A 22,637-nucleotide genomic window follows, 5' to 3' on the forward strand; every position below is an offset into this window, starting at 1 on the left:
GTGGGGGAGGAGGTTGAGCGCGCTTCTCGTCCTTGTGCCTGACGTCCTGAGCACCGAAGGAGCCTTGAGGACACTCCCAGGAGCTGGCTCTGGTGCTGGACGCCCTGGACGCTCCTCGTTTGCGTCCGGACGTGCGCTTGCCACCCGCAGCCCCTTGCTGTGTCGACCTAGTCGTAGTGGGGGCGGTGGGTGGTGAGAGGAGGCCTGCGGCTGTCTCCTCCAGTTGTTTCTCCGCCGCCTGGGTCCTGGTGATCAGGTCGGCTGCGGTTGGAAACAAGTTGTCGGCCCTGAGTGGAAGGCCTCTGAGACCCTTGGTCAGGATGGCCTTTGACTCCGAAGCCAGGTCGAGCCACTGAAGCCTCTCAAGGTCCGCCGTTAGAGCCATGGCTCGGACCGACCACATCAGTGCGTTGCAGGTGCACAAGATCGCGAGCTGGACCAGCCTCGCTAACTCCACCGCATCGTCGATCGAAGTGGAGTGCAGGAACTCGGCCGTGTACGTCTCCAGTAGCGGCCGGGCTAGTTGCTCCTTAAGCTTAACCGCGGCCGAGCCCTGGAGCAGCGAGCTCACGTTCAAGGCCTTGACAGCCGTCGCTGTGGCCTACAGCGACGAGAGAGCGGCGTGTGCTGCGGTGGCGGTTTTCTTGCCATGGTTGGTGAAGATGGGGCCGCTGGTTTGGCTTAACCTCACCGACCCCGACTTGGCCTTCTCTATGGCGGTGGCGAGGTCCACGTCCATCGGCGGGAGGCCCGCGACCCCCAGGTCGACCCCCGTCAAGATGTCGGAGACGAAGCCGGCTCTCTCCTGACCGCCCACGAGTACTGCACCGCGTCCCTGACGCCGCAGGCCTCTGGCAGCATCTTGGACTCGATCACTCGAGGGGGGACGGTTGCCAAACCCTGGAACCCCGGTATGGGGACCCCCACTGATGTCTTCGCAGGCTCCATGGGCTGTGCCAGGCCGCATCTGGCCACAGCCCGTTTGAGTACCGCGGAGACGGCCTCCTCGGGCGCCCGTGCCTGGCTGGGCACCTCCGGGGAGACCACCGGCTCTGGGTCCGGTACAGAAGGACCCGGACTGGTCATCGTTACCTCCTGTGACTCCTCGTCCTCGGCCCTCAGGATGAGGACGTCGTCCTCCTCGATGTCGCCGTCGAAATCACTGCCCTCCGGAAGGGCGGTGTCTCCCCAGGCGACGATGGAGGTGGTGGGCGAGAAGACGAGGAGGTCGTCGCTGTCTTGGGACGGCCCGATGGCCTCGGCAGCAACGTCCAGGTCCGGAGATGCGGATGCGGCCCTCAAGGCCTCCTCATTCCGGATCTTGGAGATAGCTCCACTGACCCTTGGTCCGCGCCGACTCGGTTTTGGGCGACCCAGGCGTGGGCGAGCCCCAGGCAGGACAGACAGAGGCTGTGGTCGTCGTCCGCGACGATGAGGAATTCGCATCCCTCCATCCCGCAGGCACGAGGCGCCTCCATCTTGTTTCTCCGTCGAACACGAGGTGTAGACAAAGGGCTAGTTAGCCTAGCCGTAACCGCGCTGCTAGCGTTAGCTCGTTAGCTAGCTCAGCTCTGCGCCTCGTGGCGAGAAAACGGAGAGGACAGGAAAGAAAGTAATAAAGTTGTGGAAACTCGGGAGAGTTTTAGAAAACTGAAACTTATTTCTACGAAAGCACCCGTGGAGGAACACAGTGAGTGCCCAAGCTTTGGGTTGTGTTGGATTTTGTTAAGTTTCTCCGTGTTGTAGTTCAGCTCCGTGCGCAGTCGCGAATGCAGGTGGAAGAAGAGGTCGAGCTTAGGTGACGCAGTGGTATTTATACCACCACCGGGCGCCGGTGTTTTACGTCACACTAACCCTACTCCAATGAGAATTGGAATCCGGGAGTTCTGTGTTTGCTCTGTAGCATCGCTAGAGGGCGATGATATCCCATAGTGAGTATCTCACTGAGAGATACGAAATAACAACTGTACATTTATAAATCCATTAGTAATATACATGAACATGTATTAATGTTGTAGTATTTAGTAGGAAGTAGAAAGGTCCAGACCAGTAATGTTCCTCAAGTCGATTTATTGGACAAAACAGAGTACAGAGCACATGTCAGCCTTGCTGCTACATGGTGTGGCCGGAACAGAACAGAGCAAGAAGAAGAAGGCGAAGGCAAGGGCCAAGGCAAGGGGGCAAGGGGCAAGAAGGGAAGGGACCAGAAGGGACGGTTTCTTTGTCCTCACAGTATTTATAGGCAGACTTCACATGTGTGTGTGTATGTACTTGCATACATTGGATGTGCACGGAGCTAGGTGTGTGTGCTACATCCTCTTGTTTGTGTGTGTGTGTGTCCATTGTGCAGAAGAACAACACCCCAAGATGCTAGAGGTCAGCTAAGGTCAGATGCCCTCTGGGAAGCATCCTTTGAACTGGACATCTAGTGTTCTCTGGAATGTGCTGTAGACCACTCAGTATCCAAACTTAAGTCCCTGTGTGCGTGTTCAAATTGGGCTCTATAAGTCCTTAAGTGTGTTTCAGTATACTACATTCCCCCCTACGGAGGGCCCTATTGGTCCTTCGTAAACAAGGGTACAATGAAGAAAATCAAACACAAGTAAGAAAACCATAATTCAAAAACATACACCTCAAAAGACAGAACTCATCACACCACAACATCTCATTTGCCCCCCTTGATAGACAAAGTACAGGGACACAATCAGACCAACATAAAACAGGCATTAAGATTACACAGTATTGTCATAAGGTGATTCACATTCAATTTCAAAATAAAAATAGACAAACTGTTCCACAAATCATGCAAGAATATCAGTATTTAGAAACGTGTCGGCTTACGATCACTGCGTAGCCATGGATCACATGACGCTCGTCTGACGATAACCGGCAACACTGGAACTTATTTCCCAATAAAACAAGCTTAAAAATAAAACAACTCAGAAAATCGTATTCACAGAAAATACATAGGATGCTCACGTCGCATCAAAATGCATTCCCCTTCCAATCAGTGTGCAGGTCTCTCTGTTCCTTAAACTCTAGGAAAAAATGTTAAACATATTCACAACATCACAATGAACCATGTGCTCTCTAGGGACTTTCTACCCTCTCTAGTCACCATGTCCATATGTACTCTCAACTCAACAACGAAAATAAAAAACTCCACATTTGATACAAGAGACCAGAGAGTGAAACATAATCCTTTACAACACTGCAATAAAACGGCAGCCAAACACTCCGCAGTTTAAATCACCATTATCACAAACATATAACCAACATACATTCAACAAAACACTAGTTGATACAGCTTCGTCGTCACTCACTTACAGAATAGTAGATCTGCTGGTTTGTGTGTAAAAACTCTCCCCAATCTTCAAATTTAGGATATGTAAGATAATACATCTGTTTGTACTTTAAATCTCTGTTTTCCAAGGCCAAGAGGTTCCGAACCTCTGTCGGACCCGCTCAATTGAAATGTTAAAATGCCAGAGGTTAGGCCATAAAAACAAATAATCTTCACATTCGTGGCAAATACCTCGTTGACTCTTTTTATTCCACATGTCAACTTTCCTCTAATACTCCTCATGTTAATTTAGTCAGCTAAATATCAACAAACATATAACATCAACAAACAATCTGTTGAAAAGACAGACAAACATTGAAACATGTTAAACCTTCCATCGTGTCCACAAACTCAAAGTCCAGTCACACGGAGGAGAGATGGATCCTGTGGCATAGGCAAAGAATGGGTGGGGGCCATCTGTGCCCCTCAGTGCTGAGTGCTGTTCCATGGTTGCATCCTTGCTGCTGTCCTCTGTCCATACTACTCTGAAGTTTTCCTGTAACCCTCTTTTTACTTCTTTTTCCCCTCTTCTTTTTCTTTCATGTCGTCACAGGGTTTGATGCTGTGAGGCTGAGTTCTAGTGTCATCACAGGGTTGGTGCGGTGAGGTTCCATCGTAGATCTGTTGAAAATCAGGTCTTGTCAATTTTCCATAGCCTGCTCCTCTGGTGGATCTGCATCTGTGTAGGAAGATGGTCTGCATCCGGTCCGGATGAGCTTTCAAAAAATCTTCCTCCCAAAAAGAAAATCACAGCTTGTACTCAACTTCTCCAGTTCTTCTCGTGTGGAACGGTCACAGACACTCAGTGTCCAGCACTGTAGTCTGAAGTAGACCAAACCATTTTACACCTCCTGGCTAGCTCGCCAAATGTAGTATTTAGTAGGAAGTAGAAAGGTCCAGACCAGTAATGTTCCTCAAGTCGATTTATTGGACAAAACAGAGTACAGAGCACCAGAGCACATGTCAGCCTTGCTGCTACATGGTGTGGCCGGAACAGAACAGAGCAAGAAGAAGAAGGCGAAGGCAAGGGCCAAGGCAAGGGGGCAAGGGGCAAGAAGGGAAGGGACCAGAAGGGACGGTTTCTTTGTCCTCACAGTATTTATAGGCAGACTTCACATGTGTGTGTATGTACTTGCATACATTGGATGTGCACGGAGCTAGGTGTGTGTGCTACATCCTCTTGTTTGTGTGTGTGTGTGTGTGTCTATTGTGCAGAAGAACAACACCCCAAGATGCTAGAGGTCAGCTAAGGTCAGATGCCCTCTGGGAAGCATCCTTTGAACTGGACATCTAGTGTTCTCTGGAATGTGCTGTAGACCACTCAGTATCCAAACTTAAGTCCCTGTGTGTGTGTTCAAATTGGGCTCTATAAGTCCTTAAGTGTGTTTCAATATACTACAATGTTAACACTAATACATTTTAACACTACTGTTGATTTGATTGTAGAATGCGGACAACAGTTGTGTCATTACTCACTGTGTTTAAGAGGTTATGACTATAATTAATCATAGTAATATTATTATTCACACAGTGAAGAGAGGACTAACTGCAGGAGGGACGGCAGGGATTGTGATTACAGTGATTATCATCTTGCTGGCATCAATACTGGGATATTTCTACTGGGAAAAACAGAAACGTAAGTCTATAAATGTTTAATATCATCTATGTATCTATAATGATAACAATGATTAATGTCTCCACACTGACCAACCTCTGTCTCACATCTTTATTGTTACACAACCAGGCAAAGAGAGAGAGAGAGAGAGAGAGAGAGAATGAAAGCAGAAGTATAATGAGAATAATTATTGTTATTGTTGTTATTGTTATTGTTATTGTTATTGTTACTGTTATTGTTTTTTTGCCCTGTCCCTTAACCACTTTCAACCTAGCATCCCTTTATTGGTCGTGTCATTATAGAACACCATTTTCAAATTGTCCAATTAACCCCCCCCTCCACGAACAAAAATCGAATAATTAAAAAAAAGAAAATAATACTAATAGGGAAAAATAATAATAATAAGTTCACAACGCAACATGTTGTGAGCTTATAGATTGCCTAATCATCGTACAATTAAGTATAAAGAGCTGAAGTTGTTAAAGCAATGATTTACTTATATGCTTTGATAAAGAAGTCCCTCAAGTAAACATTAAATGTCTCTCTTGTGTTTCAGAGGGGACACCATTGAATCCAGTCTCTCCAGGTGGGTCCTTTGTTTTATGGATGAACTGATATTCAAATTGATTTAGAACCAACATATTTGTTTACATGTTTTCACATGCAAATGATGTGTGACTTTAATGGTTGATTGTCTGACTTGTAAGGTCACACTATTTCCTAAAAATAACAAAATAAGACAAATAAGTAAAAGAAGATTTCCAAGACAAAGAAGTAAAATATAGGAAACATAAAATAATGATTGACTGAACTGAAAATGATAAGAGTCAAGAGTCAAGAGAGTTCCCCTGTAATGAAGTGCTGCTCTGCATCAGTCATTTTGCTCTGGTTAAATTAAAGTTAAATAAAAGTAGATAATGAAAGCAGAAGTATAATGAGAATAATTATTGTTATTGTTGTTGTTGTTGTTGTTGTTGTTATTGTTATTGTTATTGTTTTTTTGCCCTGTCCCTTAACCACTTTCAACCTAGCATCCCTTTATTGGTCGTGTCATTATAGACCCCTTAATAGACGACGTCATACTGGCTGCGTGCAGCCAGTATGCGCGCAACGAAACCCATTATATCAGGTCTCGTTAGGACGCGTCTCACTAGCCAACACACACAAGAGGGGGTTGGGGTGTGCTGAAACCAGTGCACCCCGAAACAGGTTGGGAATTGATTGCGTGAAACAATCACCTGTGCGTCCAGGCTCAATGTTAGTAAACAAATAATTGGTCTATAGAACACCATTTTCAAATTGTCCAATTAACCCCCCCCCCCCCCCCCCCCCCCCTCCACGAACAAAAATCAAATAATTAAAAAAATCCTACTATAATTCTAGTAACCTCTGTCCGTCTGTAGTGGTGAGTAGGTGAGTATGTGAGTACGTGAGTGAAGATACCCGGTTCTCCTCACTGGCTGGACCAAATGCTCTGATTTTGCACACAGCCATTGACCATTACCATCTGAACGCAACTGTGAAGCCCGTTTTTCAATTTCATCAAATCTCAGCTTCTTATTAGCGTTTCTGTGTCAAACACTGTCGCCATGGTTACGGGGCTGCCCAGCTATGGGACGAACTGCCTTCCGGGTTGCCAGATCATGTGCGCATATCCCCCCACGGATGCGCTGCGCCGACCGGGTATGGTCTAGTAATAATAATACTAATAGCGAAAAATAATAATAATAAGTTCACAACGCAACATGTTGTGAGCTTATAGATCGCCTAATCATCGTACAATTAAGTATAAAGAGCTGAAGTTGTTAAAGCAATGATTTACTTAAATGCTTTGATAATGAAGTCCCTAAACATTAAATGTCTCTCTTGTGTTTCAGAGGAGATGCCATTGAATCCAGTCTCTCCAGGTGGGTCCTTTGTTTTATGGATGAACTGATATTCAAATTGATTTAGAACCAACTTATTTGTTTTACATGTTTTCACATGCAAATGATGTGTGACTTTATTGGTTGATTGTCTGACTTGTAAGGTCACACTATTTCCTAAAAATAACAAAATAAGACAAATAAGTAAAAGAAGATTGCCAAGACATATTTTTTTATATTTGTATATATTAGTACTGTTATGTACTGTCATGTACTGTTCTCATGTCTTACTAAATAAAGTACATCAATCAATCAATCAATCAATCAATCAATCAATCAATCAAAGAAGTAAAATATAGGAAACATAAAATAATGATTGACTGAACTGAAAATGATAAGAGTCAAGAGTGAAACATGTTTTATTTCAGAATTAAAGAGATTAGTGGAATAGTATTGACTATTTATTTTATTTCCAGCAAAAAACGCCTGCAAAAATTGTACATGCTCGACTTTTAATAATGTAAACACATTTATTGTAAAGGTCGATTGGTGAATGGACTGAAATGTACTCCCGGAGGTTTTCCTCGTTGTGTATGAACAGTTCAAAGCCTCCCCGACCGTTTCTAGATATCTGTCCAGTTTCATATCTGACGCTGTTGCAGACAGGAAATCATATAGTATGAACTGGGTTGTGACCAGCACTGAGAGCAGAGACGTGCTACAGCCAATCAGCACAGAGAGAGAGAGAGAGAGAGAGAGAGAATTATTCATTATAAATTAAGAAAAACATCTGTAGTGTCCTGTCTCACACATGCATGATATCACATCATTTCTAATCTTAAGTGTTTTCGTGACATTGGAGATGCGGAGAGAATAGAAATAGGCCTAATGTATTTATCCCAGAGGGAAATGAAAGTTGCCGTCAACAAGTAAAACAAACATGAAAGACAATAAGCAATAAATAGGCCTATATGATAAAAAAAAACAATAAGGCTATATTTCAGGTTTGTATATTGCGTCTGTATATCACATCCTGGTGAAATCATGCAGTGTGTGATCCCCTGTATTTGTGCAGTCATACAGCGTGGAAACCATGATTTAGGACAGCCGATTTCAAATAACAGAGTTGTGTAGTGTGTGAACTACTTAGCGATCTTTTCACTTTCGAAGTCGTACAGTGTGTACAAGTCATTACTGAGAGGAACTGTCACAAACTGTCAGTTGTCTCATCAGTGGTGTTTTGGTCGCTACACAGAACACCACAGCGTTCCACTGGAAAGTTTTCACCCCCCTAGATTCACGAGCCAAGTACCCAAATGGCTACTTTGCTTAACAGGTTTACCGGTGGCGGTGAGCGTGCACGCGCGTGCATGTGATGTCATTAAAATACTGTTCCCCTGGGGAAAATAAATCACCATTACACCACTGTGTCTGATACAGTCAAAGTGTCCCACTTGATTCAATAGGAAGAGACAAGTAATCCTCCTGCAACCGAAGAGGAGGATAGCCTGATAGCTCCTGTCTTCCATGACCTTCCCATACCAGACAGACCAACCAGGACATGTTGGACTTTATCAACAAAGCATACAGACATGACATCTGACATCTTAACACTTCTCTCAAGTTTTCCTGATTTTTTTCCTGTAAAGTCTGAGCTTGTACGTCTGTTCTGTTTGAAAATCTTTGAAAAATATAGAAAATTATGAATACGTTTGATATATTCTTTAACATTAATCTTCTCTGCTGGGGGTCCCTGGCAAAACATTTTCAGATGGGGGGTCCGCGACCAAATACATGTCAATTTGGGAGTCCAAAAGTTTGAGAACCATTGCAATAAGCCACAGTAATGGACCAGGTCTCTCACTTATTTACCAGATTTATCCAAATAAGCCAGGATTAACGAAACTAGCATTGATGCAAGCGTGCAGAACTTCCATCCTTTATACTACATAGGCCTACTTTACAGTTTTGTAGCAGGGTGGCCCATTCTATAGACGTGAGTGCAGTGATTTTGTGATGAGTGAGGCAGGTCTTCAGCCCACTTGCATCACCTGATGATTGAGAAGCTGCCTATTTCCTTTTAAGTAACTCTCTCTCTTCTCCACTGAGCTGCTCAGAGTTCCTCCGGCATTTACTTTTTATGCACGCACGCACACACACACACACACACACACACACACACACACACACACACACACACACACACACACACACACACACACACACACACACGCACACACACACACACACACACACACTCATCCTTCCACAACAGACATGACTGATACCTAACAGTTATCCACACTTTCAACGCTTCCCTCCAACTTCCGACGTGACAGTGTACCCAGTACCCACCATCCAAGGCAGATTTTTGGCAACAGACGCTTTCCAACGCTTAGCGCCGCCGACGTCGGTGCGATGACGATGGAGAGCTACCTTAACATGATCAGCATACTTCAAATTATGAATTCATACATTATGGATGCTGACATTGATGTCTATCTGTCTGTCTGTCTGTCTGTCTGTCTGTCTTTCTTTCTTCATTCATAGCTGATGATGATGAAATTCGGATTGTGATGGTTGGGAAGACTGGAGCTGGAAAGAGTGCCAGTGGAAACACCATCCTGGGTTCTAAAGTGTTTGTAACAAAGTGTTCAACTCAATCTCAGACAAAGCGCTGTAAGAAGGAAAGTGTTAAAGTAGATGGTAGAAAGATTTCTGTTTTTGACACTCCAGGCTTTTTTGACACTGGCCTCAGCGAGCATGAGACCATGAAAAAGATCAGACACTGTATTTTTTGTGCGGCTCCCGGTCCCCATGCATTCCTGGCTGTGATCCAGATCGGGAGATTCACAGATGAGGAGGAGAAAAGTTTGAAAAGTACTCAGGAAGCATTTGGACGAATGTCAGATGAATATACCATGATTCTCTTCACTCGTGGTGACGACCTTGATGTTTCAGTTGAGGATTATGTGAATGAATCTCCAGAACTACAAGAATTAATCAGAAAGTATAGTGGTTTTTATCATGTCTTTAACAACAAAACTGAAGATCCCTCTCAGGTCACTGAGCTGCTGGAGAAAATCAACAAGATGGTGGAGAAGAACGGTGGAAGCTACTACACCAACGAGATGTTCCAAAAAGCAAAGAAACAAGGTGAGAGAAAGAAGCCATTCCTCTTTGCTTTGATTATTATTTTATGTAGCCTTTATTTAACCAGGATAAAACCACATTGAGACACAGGGCCCGATTATGACTAATCTTATTGGGCATTTTTTTAATTTTGAAAATCATTTTAAAATAGTGAAAATAGCCGATCTACAGCGACGCATTGAGAGCTTGTATATCGTCTATTTTTTTTTACAATTTTAAAATGTTTCTCAAAATAATAAAACATCCCTTATAAGAATAGTCATAATAGGCATAAGACGCCATGCAAAATCGGGGCCCAAAGTCCTAAAAAAGTGTGAACTGGCCAAGAACCATAGATATTTCTCAACATTGGCAGAATGACAAAATACAGGACAGTACAGGACAAATGACGACCATATACAGTATCATCCGTACAACGCACAGCTCAGAGTGAATAAAAGGAGAAAAATATTATTAAACTAGAATAAGTGCTCCTCGGAGCACAGGTCTCCGCCAGGTCAGGTGTGGACCATCAATGTTTGGAATTCGCCAATCAGGCTGTGAAAATAGCAAAATGTGCTTTAAAAAAGGTAATATTACCAGAATCACATAGGCCTAGCTCTAAATATATAATAATGGACTCCTCATGTGCCATATTGTCTATTCTATGCCACAGCGCTACACATTTTAAAACAAGCCACTTATCAAATAAATAAAACAATTATTCATTTTGGGGGTAAAGACCATCTACAAGCTCAAAACACATCACAGCATGTTTTCATTATCTTTTTAGCCTATATAATGACATGCTCAAAATTGGGATGTCAGGGTTAAAGTGGTTAGCCGCTCTCTAAAACCTGGAGACTGGGAAGTTATCCACTGTATACTGGTTTTGTTTCAGCGAAACAATGACAACAGCACATGTCACTACAACACTAGCCACAACGTGTGCAATTCATTTACGCATTGTTTCGTCCACTTTTCATTGCGCAACACACATTTGCCTCCTCGGACCATAATTAAATTTGTCGACACACCGGAAGGGGAGACCCTTTAGCACCGTTCGTGTGTCTGTGCCGTTCATGTGTCGGGTCCCGAGGCGATTGCAGCCGAGCGAAAACGAAGCGGCGGCCATTGAAATGTCTCCATCTCCATAACAAAAACAAGTGACGAGCCCTTCGACCCCCACTATTGCTTTCACTTAGGTAATGTCCCTAATCACACCACACTCACGCTAATATGTCCCTCATTTTCGGCCCATTCACATCCAAAACAAAACATTACTACCCACGCCAGCGTCTAAACGCAGCCTCTACGACGACCGATTCGCCTCTCAGTCAGGATTGCCAGGTTTCGCGCGAGAGAAACACGCAATCGGCTCTGTGAATTTCCCTCCGGACGACACATTTGCCTCCGTTCCTGCTCGCTCAAAGTCGCGTACAAATCGCTTACAACATGCGGACGAGGTAACACTACTCCACGTTGGAAAACCGTGCCTGTACCGTCTACTCACATACGCCTCCTCATGCTCTCTCTCTCTCAATACAAACAGATGGTCACTCAACTATGCTCTCTCCTTCGCCTCCGAGAGAGAGAGAGACACGGAGCGAGAGACATAGAGAGAGAGAGAGAGAGAGAGAGAGAGAGAGAAAGAGAGAGAGACAGACAGACAGAGAGAAAGAGAGAGAGAGACAGAGACAGACAGAGACAGATTTCAGTTGCTTTTCAACAGACACATTCGCGAGAGACTCCTCATAATACTTCATGTCCACATTAACACAAGTGGTCAGTCAAATAAACCGCTTTCACAGTAACAGCCCTGTTTGGTTTGGATTTAAGCATCAGCTGCAGTAGATTTAATGGGAGTTTCCTACCTGTTGGCTGTCGTCTTGAGTTCGTCCAACCATCCGCACCCCCATTTAAGGTAGTCTGACTACAACATACATTCCATGATCCACACAGGTCCGCGGTCCATGTATGAAACCAAATAGTCCCGGTTCATATCGTCCCGTCGTTTTTTAGATCTGTTTGGCTGCCAGGCTTTTCGACAAACAGGTCTATGAAGTCCAACACACATACATTGACTATCGCCTATATTCTACAGCCACAACTCTTTATCACTTCTCCTCTGCTGTGTGTGTGTGTGTGTGTGTGTGTGTGTGTGTGTGTGTGTGTGTGCGTGTGCGTGTGCGTGTGTGTGTGCGTGTGTGTGTGTGTGCGCACGGGCATTTTGGCCCATCCTATTTTTCCTACCACCCACGCTCTCTTGACCATATCCCGTTTATTACCCCATGGTCAGCGTGACTGCTTGATGCGTCATGACCCTTTTAATCTATGTCTGGGACATAATCACCTCTTCCCTATTCTTACACACTATTTCACCATATGCAATACCCTTAGTGAAATTATGTTTCCATAGTCTCAGTAACTATTACCCTATACACTAGTCGTGACCATTGTTTTCCTATCTATACTATTTATCTCAGTTTACTTATCGTCAGCTAACTAACCCAAATAAACTCTTATTTAAGTATAAAGCAATAACTCTTCACCCCACTATCGCCTAATCAGTGTATTACTGTGCTACACCCAGTCTGTCTAGTAAGGCCTTTCCTCCCCCCCTGTAATACTATGTTACCTTCTATCTTTATACTTTCCTCCCTAACACTTCTTTCAGTGATTACTTCATCCTTACCACTTCTTCTAGTGATTAACACAATCTTTAAGAATATAGTAAGCATTACCACACTTCATCATTATTGTGTTACTCCATCTCTTCTTATTTAATTTACCTTTTACTGTCTTTAAGTATTTTTATTCTTATAGAGAGTAGAGTAAAAATAGTAGAGTATTTCTACTCTTTCTTCTCAAAGTCACACTCTCTCTGCTTTTTGGCTCCTCGCCCAGCTTTCATGGTTTCCTGTCCTCCACTAGAAGTTCCTCTTTTCTAGCTGTTTCTTACCACTAACCTATTTCGTCATTCTCACACACACTGTAATGGCCCTGTCTTTTCTCACATCTTAATTTTAACCCCTTGCATTCAAGCTTGAAACAGAAAAATAATTTAAGTACCCTCCTCAGTACTCAGTTCATCAAATTAACACAGTTTAGGCATAAGGCATCCATACAATGAATTATGAAACAATATGGTGGAGGATCGCTCTGATCTCCCTCATCGCCACTGATTCTCTTATGGACTGTCCGGTGATGATGGAGGGGTAGGTGAATTCCCCCTTCCTGGAGTGGAAGGCACGTAGACCAGGGAATGATGCAACCTGGTGATGATGCGGCCTGGTGATTGTGGTCGTGTGGTCATCAACCTTATCAGCTGCTGCTGTTGGGTTGTCGCCTCTGGACCCTGTTCTAACTCCACCTCCCTGTGCTCCTCACTCCCCCGCTGCAACTCCTCTATGTCACTCTCCTCATCACTGCTTAACACGATCACAGCATCTCTGTTCCTAGCGTCTGCTTCCATCCTGTCTTCATCATCGCTGATTTCTATCACTACCCTCTGACGCTCTCTCTCTCTCTCATTGTTTCTCCTAGTTCCTCGATATTTCTCTCTACATTTGCTCTTTCCGCATTATGAGAGGCGATTGCTAGTCCACCATTTATGGTGGCCAACACATTTCCTAATATCTCCTCATCTCTTAGGGTCATTTCTGAAGGCCCCTGAGCTGCAGAGTTGGCCTTGCTCTGTTACGGGGCATAGCGCCTTCTGAGGGCCCCTGAGCCGCTGAGCTGGGCCCTCCTTCACTGTTATGGGGCATAGCGCCATCTGAAGGCCCCTGAGGTGTCGGTACCACATAAGCTACTTGTTCGGCTTCTGTCAGCCGCGGATCTCGATTCATGCAAACAACTGCCCTCCGGGCGACAGTATACTGAAGAGACTCAATTATTATTATCCAAAATAATTGGGATTTCATCTTTTGGTCGTTTATTGGCTCAGTAATGCAGACTACTATTGTTTTAAAATGTGCAGCACATTGGAATAGACCCTATGACACATTAGGAGTCCAGTAGTATACATTTAGGGCTAGTCCACTGTGTTTTTGGTAAGATGATTATTTTGCATGTCCGTGGCAAAAATGACCATCACAATTAAAATGTCCATCACAAGCTGCCATAGTTTTGACCCCTGCTTGCAAAAATCGGCCTCCTGGTGGCGCTTTAATAGGGCAATGTTAAAAGGGTGGCATGTGTTCCTCAACGTAGTGCGAAAGTGCGTGTAAAGTTTCACCGCAATCGGACGCTGCGTTCATGATTTGCGGCATTTTGTTCAAAAGGGACCACTCATGCAAACTTTAGATGTCAATCTTAGCCAATCAGGATGGAATATGAAAAATCATGTGTACCGATTTGTGTGAAATTTGGATGAAATCTGAAGGAGTAATATCCAAAAATGTGTTAAGTCTGCCTCCTGGTGGCGCTATAAAAGGCAGATGTGAAAAATGCAGGGCATAGGTTTTTCCTTGGCCTCTAGGGAGTGCACATACAAAGTTTTACTCAGATCGGTGTAGTTATAGGTAAAAACTTGATCGGCCTGTTAGAGCGCCACCATGAGGCTGATTTGAGAAATTTCAAGTGGCATTTCTTCCTCTGCCTATAGTGAGAATGTGCATGCAAAATGCTATGGAAATGTCACGCTGTGTTCATGATTTGAGGCATTTTGTTCAAAACGGAGCACTCCTGCAAAATTTGGAAGCTATTCATTGCCAATCACGATGGAATATGAAAAATCTGAAAGACCTGTTTCGTTAAGGACTATAGAGATACTGTGGGAAAATCTGTAGGAGTACTGTCAAAAGATTTGTTTTGCAAAAAGCGGCCTCCTGGTGGCACTATGACAGGCCTGGCCCATGTAAAAGAATTGGGGCAGAGGTTCTGAATTGGCATCCAGGGAGTGTGTGTGTGCACAGTTTCACTGTGATCAAGCCAACGGGGTCAGAGATTAGCTGTCCACAGACAGAAGGACACACGGACGGACGGACACACAGACGGACGGACAGACGGACGGACGGACGGAAAGGATGCAAAACATACTCTCTCGACATGCCTTTCGGCCTGGCAGAGACAAATATAACAAGAACAGAACACAGACACCAGCATGAAACTAAAAACATGTTTTAAAATTGGCTACACATCAAAACAAGTACATCCATGGTATTCCTTTTAAAACTCCTTAGAGGAATCAGGGAAGTCAACTTTAGTCTGGTCTGCAGATTGTTTCCTGACCAAGGCCCAACATAAGAAAGACTTCTCCTACCAGCCTTAGATTTTGATGAAGACACAACATAGCGGCTAGCGCAGCCAAGCATTGGATCTGAGGTTAAAATGGTTACACCATTAACGGAGCAGTCATTGGAGGAGTAACTGGTGGGAAGGTCTTGTCATCTTGTCATAGGGAGCTGTTAATAGCCAAATTCCAATACTTGAACATGCATCCTTGCGTGCGCCGCTCACGTCCTCCACTCACGTCCTCCATTCGTGCCTTGGTCCAGCATTTTAGCGAGGCGGTGAGGATTAGATTCAAGGAAGTATTAAAAAACTCTGAGAGTGTACAAATAACCTTGCAGGTCCATTTGTTTATGTGTACGCTCTAAACAGTTACAAATGGATAAATGAACACTGATGATTTTGCTGTACAGTTGGAGGTGTGTCACACTGCATTACCCAATGAATGGCAAAGCTTAAATTATATATATCTAAGTCAAGAAACCCACAATAGACCAGGGGAAGTACATACAATGTAAGTCTATTAGACACACTCTGCATTAGGTTGTTACCAGGCTTTTCTCTTCAGAGAGAGAAGAGGCTGGTAATGAGACATGGTCATGCTAAATAACACACTCATTTGGCACACATACGCCTCTACTCATGAGGAACACATTTGCAAAATGTCCATTGGAAATCTTTGGTAGCCTACAAATAGAACCCATGATGGAGGTAACTCCTTCACTACTTTTTAAAAGTTGTTTTTAAAATCACTGAATTTCTTTGATTTATTTATTCATGTATGATTTCTTTTTTAAATATTAGATTTATTTTTCCTGAATAATGTTGACGTTTTTGGTTGAAATGTTTTAAAATCCTTTTAAAATAATAATAGTTAAAAACTAAATGTAGGAAACGAAACAAAGGGGATATTTTACTTATGACCCATAAAAATGGGTCTGCGGCCCATAAATGGGTCCCAACCCATTGTTTGGGAACCAGTGCTCTATTCCATACATTTTAGTTTTAAAACACATTTGACAAATAAACCTTTTATTAATGTCATCAAGAATGTCATTTTCTTTATCACCCTTTTCACCCGATACAGGCCTACTGAAGGAGGTATATGTACATGTAAGTAAAAGTAGTGAAACATTCACAAAAATATTTTGAATTGTAACAGTACAATAAAAAACTCCTGCTTCATAGAGAGTAGAACGTTGTTAGTTTCTATAACAGCTCAGAGTAATATTGTAGGCTACATGCAGTGTGTTGTGATTAGTTGAGCAGCAGACATTGTAGTGTATTATTGTGTATTTGTTTCAAACTCTAAATGTGTTTCTCATGTTTTAAGGAGGAGCAGTACGAACTGAACAGCGAATCTGGAGGTCTCTGTTTGATCATTTTCAATGAGAACTCAAGGGAGGAAGAAAGTATACGACTTTGGAGATTCAAAGATACTGGTATGATTCGTATGAATATTGTGTGGATACTATGACAAATACCCTCTCTCTCTACTGTTGGTCGTTTATAATGTTGTTTATCTATAAATTGAAGATCACTCTATCTCTGTCATTAAATGCTCTTGAGGAGAGTGTCAACTTGACATATCAATGTAAACATGAAAATTAAACACTGCTGTAAATGTATGTTTGGTGTTTGAAGCTTAAGCACTATTTTATAATTAGTACTTCAGTGTCGAATGGTAAAAATGTCCAATCTATGAGCTCGAAAAGCTTTGCATCATGATGTATTGTGAGCTTATAATAATAAAAATAATAAACGCATTTTATTTGTAGCAATTTGAATTCACAGGGAATCTCAGAGTGCTACAGAGTTAAATATATAATCAAACAAAAGGAACACAAAGGATTAAAAACAGGGTCAAAAATGGTGTCAATCATAAAGAATATTGCTGACAATAACAGCCTTCCTGAATAAAAAGGTTTTTAGGCCTGTCTTAACCCATTCAGGCCCATTCTACAAATGCCTTCTAAATCAGTAGTTCTCAAACGTTTTCATGCCATGGACCCCCAAATTGATATGTACCTGTATGTATATGGCCACGGAAAAATAGCAGATCTACAAGCTCACGGCGCGGCACTGAGCTTGTAGATCTGCTATTTTTGAATAGCCAACGCAAAAATCGAAAATGAAACAGATGCTATCCTGTTTTTAATGGGTTAAATGTTTATTTATTCATTAATTGCCTATAATATCATGTAGAAAACAGGGACACCAAGTTGAAAGTGATTAATGAGTGAAGGTGTGTTTGTTTTCCTCCTGCAGAGAAAGTGGGATGTTTATTCAGCTGGCGGGGCTTCAGGGTGTTGATGTGTAAAAACCAAACAGGAAGTCAAATGAAGAAAACACTCGAATGCATCTCTTTGAAGAACATCACTGAACTACAGGAGCTCAATGTACAGGAATGGTCCAGCAAGGACCAGAAGTTCACTGACCTTCATGTAGAGGAACCTCTACAGCACACAGATGCCTTTGTTTGCTACATTCATAGTTCTGGAGCCAAGGGTGGTGTTAAAGGGACTGATGAGGAGATCCTCTCCATTAAAGACATAACTACACCTTTTAATGTAGAGAACTGTCCTGACCTGGAGAACAAACCCAAAGTGTTCTTATTAGAGGTTGGCCTGGAGGAGGAAGATCTGCCTGAAGAACATTCCATGGAAGAAGATTTCCTGGTCGCCATAGCAAACAAGGAGCGTTATGATACATATGCAGACCGTAATGGAGGCTTTTTCACACAGTCTGTGTGCAGAGAGCTGCCTGAAGGCTGTTACAGGTAACTCTCAACATAATTAAGAATATGAAACAAAACATAAATATAAACTAATATATGAATATGTTATTAAGGAATGCTAAGGCAAACTTGGTGAACAATATGTTTACATCTGACACTTACATGCCTCCATTGCTGCATGTTAGATCTGTAACTATCCATTCAAATCAACATGAAACATTCCAATTGATATTTATAATCAACTTAATTGATTAGTCTGATCAATCACTCAAACATTATTTTATACTTTGTCACACAATGGTGTCACGCTAAAATAGTGAAAAATCAAGTTCACAGCGCATTGTGGTGTATTGTGAGCTTGTAGATCTGCTATTTTCACTACTTTTGAAAATGTATTATTTGATTAAAATCGATATATTTGTCATAAACAATTAAATGGAAACCATATATATATACTTTGTTGACCGGGGTTCCCGAGGTCTGCTCCTTTTCTCCCTCTACACCAAATCTTTTTGCTGAAAATAGCTGCTCAAAGGATGTGGAAGTTCACAATGAGCTTGTAGATCTGTTATTTTTGCCTAATGTTCAGCTCCAGAATAGAGACAGTAGGGTTCATGTGGTTCACTCTGCACTCCTACTGTATGTAGGCCTGATGCCATGTTTACATCACCACTGTTCAATCTATTCACTGTGTGTGTGTGTGTGTGTGTGTGTGTGTGTGTGTGTGTGTGTGTGTGTGTGTGTGTGTGTGTGTGTGTGTGTGTGTGTGTGTGTGTGTGTGTGTGTGTGCGTGCGTGCGTGCGTGCGTGCGTGCGTGCGTGCGTGCGTGCGTGCGTGCGTGCGTGCGTGCGTGCGTGCGTGCGTGCGTGCGTGCGTGCGTGCGTGCGTGCGTGTGTTACAGGGGTGATGAAATCCAGAACATTCTCAATAATGTCATCAAAGAGGTCAGCCAGAGGTGTATGCCAGAGCACCAGGAGCCACAGATCCCTGATGTCATCATCAACACTCTGAAGAAGAACCTGGTGTTCAGATTTAATATTCCAACTCATTCCTGATTGATTCAAAAAAACTCAACACACTGACTGCATTCACACTCAACACACAAAGCATTATAGGGTCATATTGAATGTTCTGGTTACAGCTATTTTCGCTCTTCGTTGTGATGAACTACGTATATGATTAAACCTGTTGTTACCAAGCTTCCCTCAGTACCTGTGGAAAGCCTGGTTTCTATTTACTGTTCAGATCCAGTCATTCATACACACACACGCGCGCACACGCACACGCACACACACGCACACACACGCACACACACACACACAGACACACACACACACACACACACACAGACACACCTGTAGAGTGAACGGATCCACTCTAGTCATGGATAAAGTTAAATGTTGATGAACATTTTTATATCTCAGACCTAAAGATACATTTAATATCAAAATGTATTATCTCTGGAGTCATGTACATGTACATTTGGCTACGACTGCCTTCCAGATCTTGCAGGCCTGGTGGAGACTTGTGCTCTGAGGGGCGCACTTTTCTTTATTTTTGTATTGCTTAAAAGTTACAGTTAACACGTAATATAGATCTCTGAGCTTGTAGATCTGCTTGTAGATCTTGCTTTTTTTTGGTACAACAAAGTATACTTTAGGCTTGGGCTTAAGTGTGTAAGAAAATGGAACCCTGCTTTATGTTTAAGTATAAAGGTATTATTAGTGTCATCTCTCTAGTGGATGAATGTTACTTCTATGTAAACAGTACACTTTCAAAATGTATTTCAAGGACCCCCAGTTTCTTATACATGATTAGGCCACAAATTCCCCATAGCAATGAGTGTACAAATCGAACCAAATGGACCCTTACTGGTCCATTTGGTTCCATTTGTACACTCTCAGTACACTCAGAGATCTTACAGATCTCTAAAGGTCCATTCGGTTCCAAACGATCAACAATTTAGCTGAGGACCCCCTGGAACCCTTTCCAGGACCCCTGGGGGTCCCCGGAATTTGAGAACCACTACTCTAAAAGCTTTTCTTATTTCCTTGGAGTAAAAGTATTCTTAGTACCCGTAGCGTCCCGGGCTTTTAGAGGATGGAGTAGATTTGACCCAGGGTACTTTTTCCACCCCATATACTGTATATATAATTGTTTTTCTTTTTTACATCCATTTTTACATCCATCCAACAACCTCGCAAGGGATTACAGATGAAAATTAACTCATTACTTAATGTCAGCATATTAAGAAAACCTTTATTTTACGCATTTGATTATATTTGTATGTACTTATCGTATTAATTCCCTTTGCAACCCTTGGTTTTATGTTGCGTGCGTGCGCGCGCACACACACACACACACACACACACACACACACACACACAGGGCCGTGTTAATGTCAAAATGCGCAATAGGCAACGGACAATTTTCGGGCCCCCCCCACCCAAGCGCACATGCACGCGCGTGCATGTGCGCGTGCATGTGCGCGACCAATGCGCGCGCAAAGTTTTGCGGTTATTTCGCGGATTGTGGCCGTTTTTGGGCGTTTCTTTGTTACTTTATTTCGGTTTTAGGGTTAGGGTTAGGTTAGGCTTATGTTATTTAATTTAGAAAAACAAACAAAAAAAACGTTTTAAATTTGTTTTATTCGTGCATTTTTCGCCCCCGCCCCCCCGACAAGACATAGGCATGTGCCTAGATTGCCTGTGCTTAAACACGGCCCTGCACACACACAGTAGGATTGTATTATGTGGATAAATGTAGTTTCATTCATCTATTCATTTATATGTGTATGTATTCATGTTAATTCATGTTCTGTAGTGGTTGTGACTTGGTGTGTATGTGTGTGCTTTTTTTTGCCGAAATAAAGTCTTATAAAGTGGTTGTCATGGCTGATTCTTTGAATGAACAAACAGATCATTACAATATGAACTGACAGCTATAATAACACACATGTCATTAATAGTGAGTCATCATTAAGTGATGTCACAGTGAGGTGTAATTAGGGTGTAAACAGGAAGATATCAGGATGTCAGGACTTTAAATACTCTTAGTTTTAATAGTGTAATATCCTACTCTATCACTAACAGCTATATTAACATATCGTTCCTGTCGGGTGGAAACCTCATATGTCCAAAACTGTTACTTTTCAGGATTCAATTCAAAGCAGCAAAAATAGCAGATCTACGATTTCAAATGAATGAATTCAAATATCGCGGCGCGTTTTGAGATTGTAGATCAGCTATTTTGCTAACATGTGTGTGACACTACTATGTAGGGCATTAATTTCTGGAAAAAAAAAGTTAAAACATGGACATAAGATGTTTCTGCCCGGCAGAGACAATATGATATAGTACAGAGGTTACCAAACTGTTAGCTCCACCCCCAACAGATACAGTACAATATCTGTACCCAAACTTACACAAATATTATGAATTAACCACATAAGCCCTATTTGATAAAAAATAGTGAAAGTTGTGATGCAACGTTTTGTGAGCTTGTAGATCAGCTATTTACATTATTTATTATATGTGTAAGAAAATGTGAACGTTTGTGAATCTTTATGCCTTGTATGACTGATGTCTTGGCTTCATGTTTTGTTTTCAGAGTTTAAAGAGGAAAACTGATAGTAGATGAACTGGTTCAGTGCCACTCTTAGCAGATACTTACTTTAGACTAATTGGGCACCTTTTCTTTTTTGTTATAACATTTCATTAATTTTAGTGATTTGTAGCACTTTTAAATGAACCTTACTGTAAAACAACAGGTAGGCCATCTCAAGATGTGGCAGTGCTGTGTTTCACCTTGTGACTCTAGACTGATGTCATACAAAGCTTCCCCCTCTCCCCCAGAAATGACATGCACTGCTACCAATCAACTACTATATTTTACAACACTAATAACATTATAAATACTATAATAAAGACCATTAAAGTTGAAAAAAGCGAGCTAAACAATGATTTTGGTTGAAGAAATGGAAACACATGCCCAATGGTTTGTGGGAGAAGTAGTTCCTTCAGTCTTAATACAGTATGTACACAGTCTTGCCTATCTTTGCCTTTTTGTGTTTTCCGATTATTTTTATAAACAGAATGAAATGTTTTATGGCCATGAATCATCACATCTCTGGTTGGCTTCATTCCAAGCTTAAAACTCTTTATAAAAGGGTTTTCTGAAACATCTATGGATAAATAAATGGTATTTTTACTTCCTACATCAGCGCTGGTGAAAACCTCTGTGAAGTTAGCACCAAATATGATAAAAACATGAATAAAAATGGTGTCATTCTTTAGTGATGGATTTGTGTTACGTTGTGCCATAAATGTTATAAGTTGTGCTGGTATCATTTTTGAGATATTTTAAGTTATATGTTTATGAGCTTTGCTGAGCTTTGCACCCCACATTTAGTTACTCCAAATCGATCCAAAGTGGTCTCATTCTTTTGTGCTTCTTCTGCTCTAATTTGTGCCATATGGGATGCCAACTTCACAGAGGTCTGGTGAAAAACATGGTGGCCACTGTTACGTTCTGTAACACCAATATCATATGCAACACACTCATTGATTCCTTTCCTCTCATGTGAATACATGTACAAGATCAGCTGTTCCCAACCTTTTCTGGATCAGGGCCCACTTGAAAATCTCAAAAAGCCTTCGCGGCCCACCCATCTAACCACTTATTCCGCTATTGGTAAATCTACAAGCTCAC

At 42.3% G+C, this 22,637-nt stretch overlaps 1 protein-coding gene across 1 annotated transcript in view; it reads left to right on the plus strand.

The window, feature by feature from the left end:
- LOC311044753 (uncharacterized protein) overlaps positions 1 to 20,784 on the plus strand; it is a 66,118-nt gene extending 45,334 nt beyond the window's left edge. The window contains exons 4-11 of the mRNA XM_084056526.1: positions 4,875 to 4,979; positions 5,515 to 5,544; positions 6,836 to 6,865; positions 9,374 to 9,979; positions 16,278 to 16,303; positions 16,524 to 16,632; positions 17,459 to 17,969; positions 18,829 to 20,784. Of these exons, the coding sequence (XP_083912652.1) occupies positions 4,875 to 4,979; positions 5,515 to 5,544; positions 6,836 to 6,865; positions 9,374 to 9,979; positions 16,278 to 16,303; positions 16,524 to 16,632; positions 17,459 to 17,969; positions 18,829 to 18,982 (1,571 nt within the window). The 3' untranslated portion in view covers positions 18,983 to 20,784. The remainder of the gene's footprint in view (positions 1 to 4,874; positions 4,980 to 5,514; positions 5,545 to 6,835; positions 6,866 to 9,373; positions 9,980 to 16,277; positions 16,304 to 16,523; positions 16,633 to 17,458; positions 17,970 to 18,828) is intronic.
- The last annotated feature ends 1,853 nt before the right edge of the window (positions 20,785 to 22,637 follow it).

The sequence above is a fragment of the Gymnoscopelus microlampas genome, assembly GCF_963454915.1.
Source record: "Gymnoscopelus microlampas genome assembly, chromosome: 5".
Taxonomy (NCBI): Eukaryota; Metazoa; Chordata; class Actinopteri; order Myctophiformes; family Myctophidae; genus Gymnoscopelus; species Gymnoscopelus microlampas.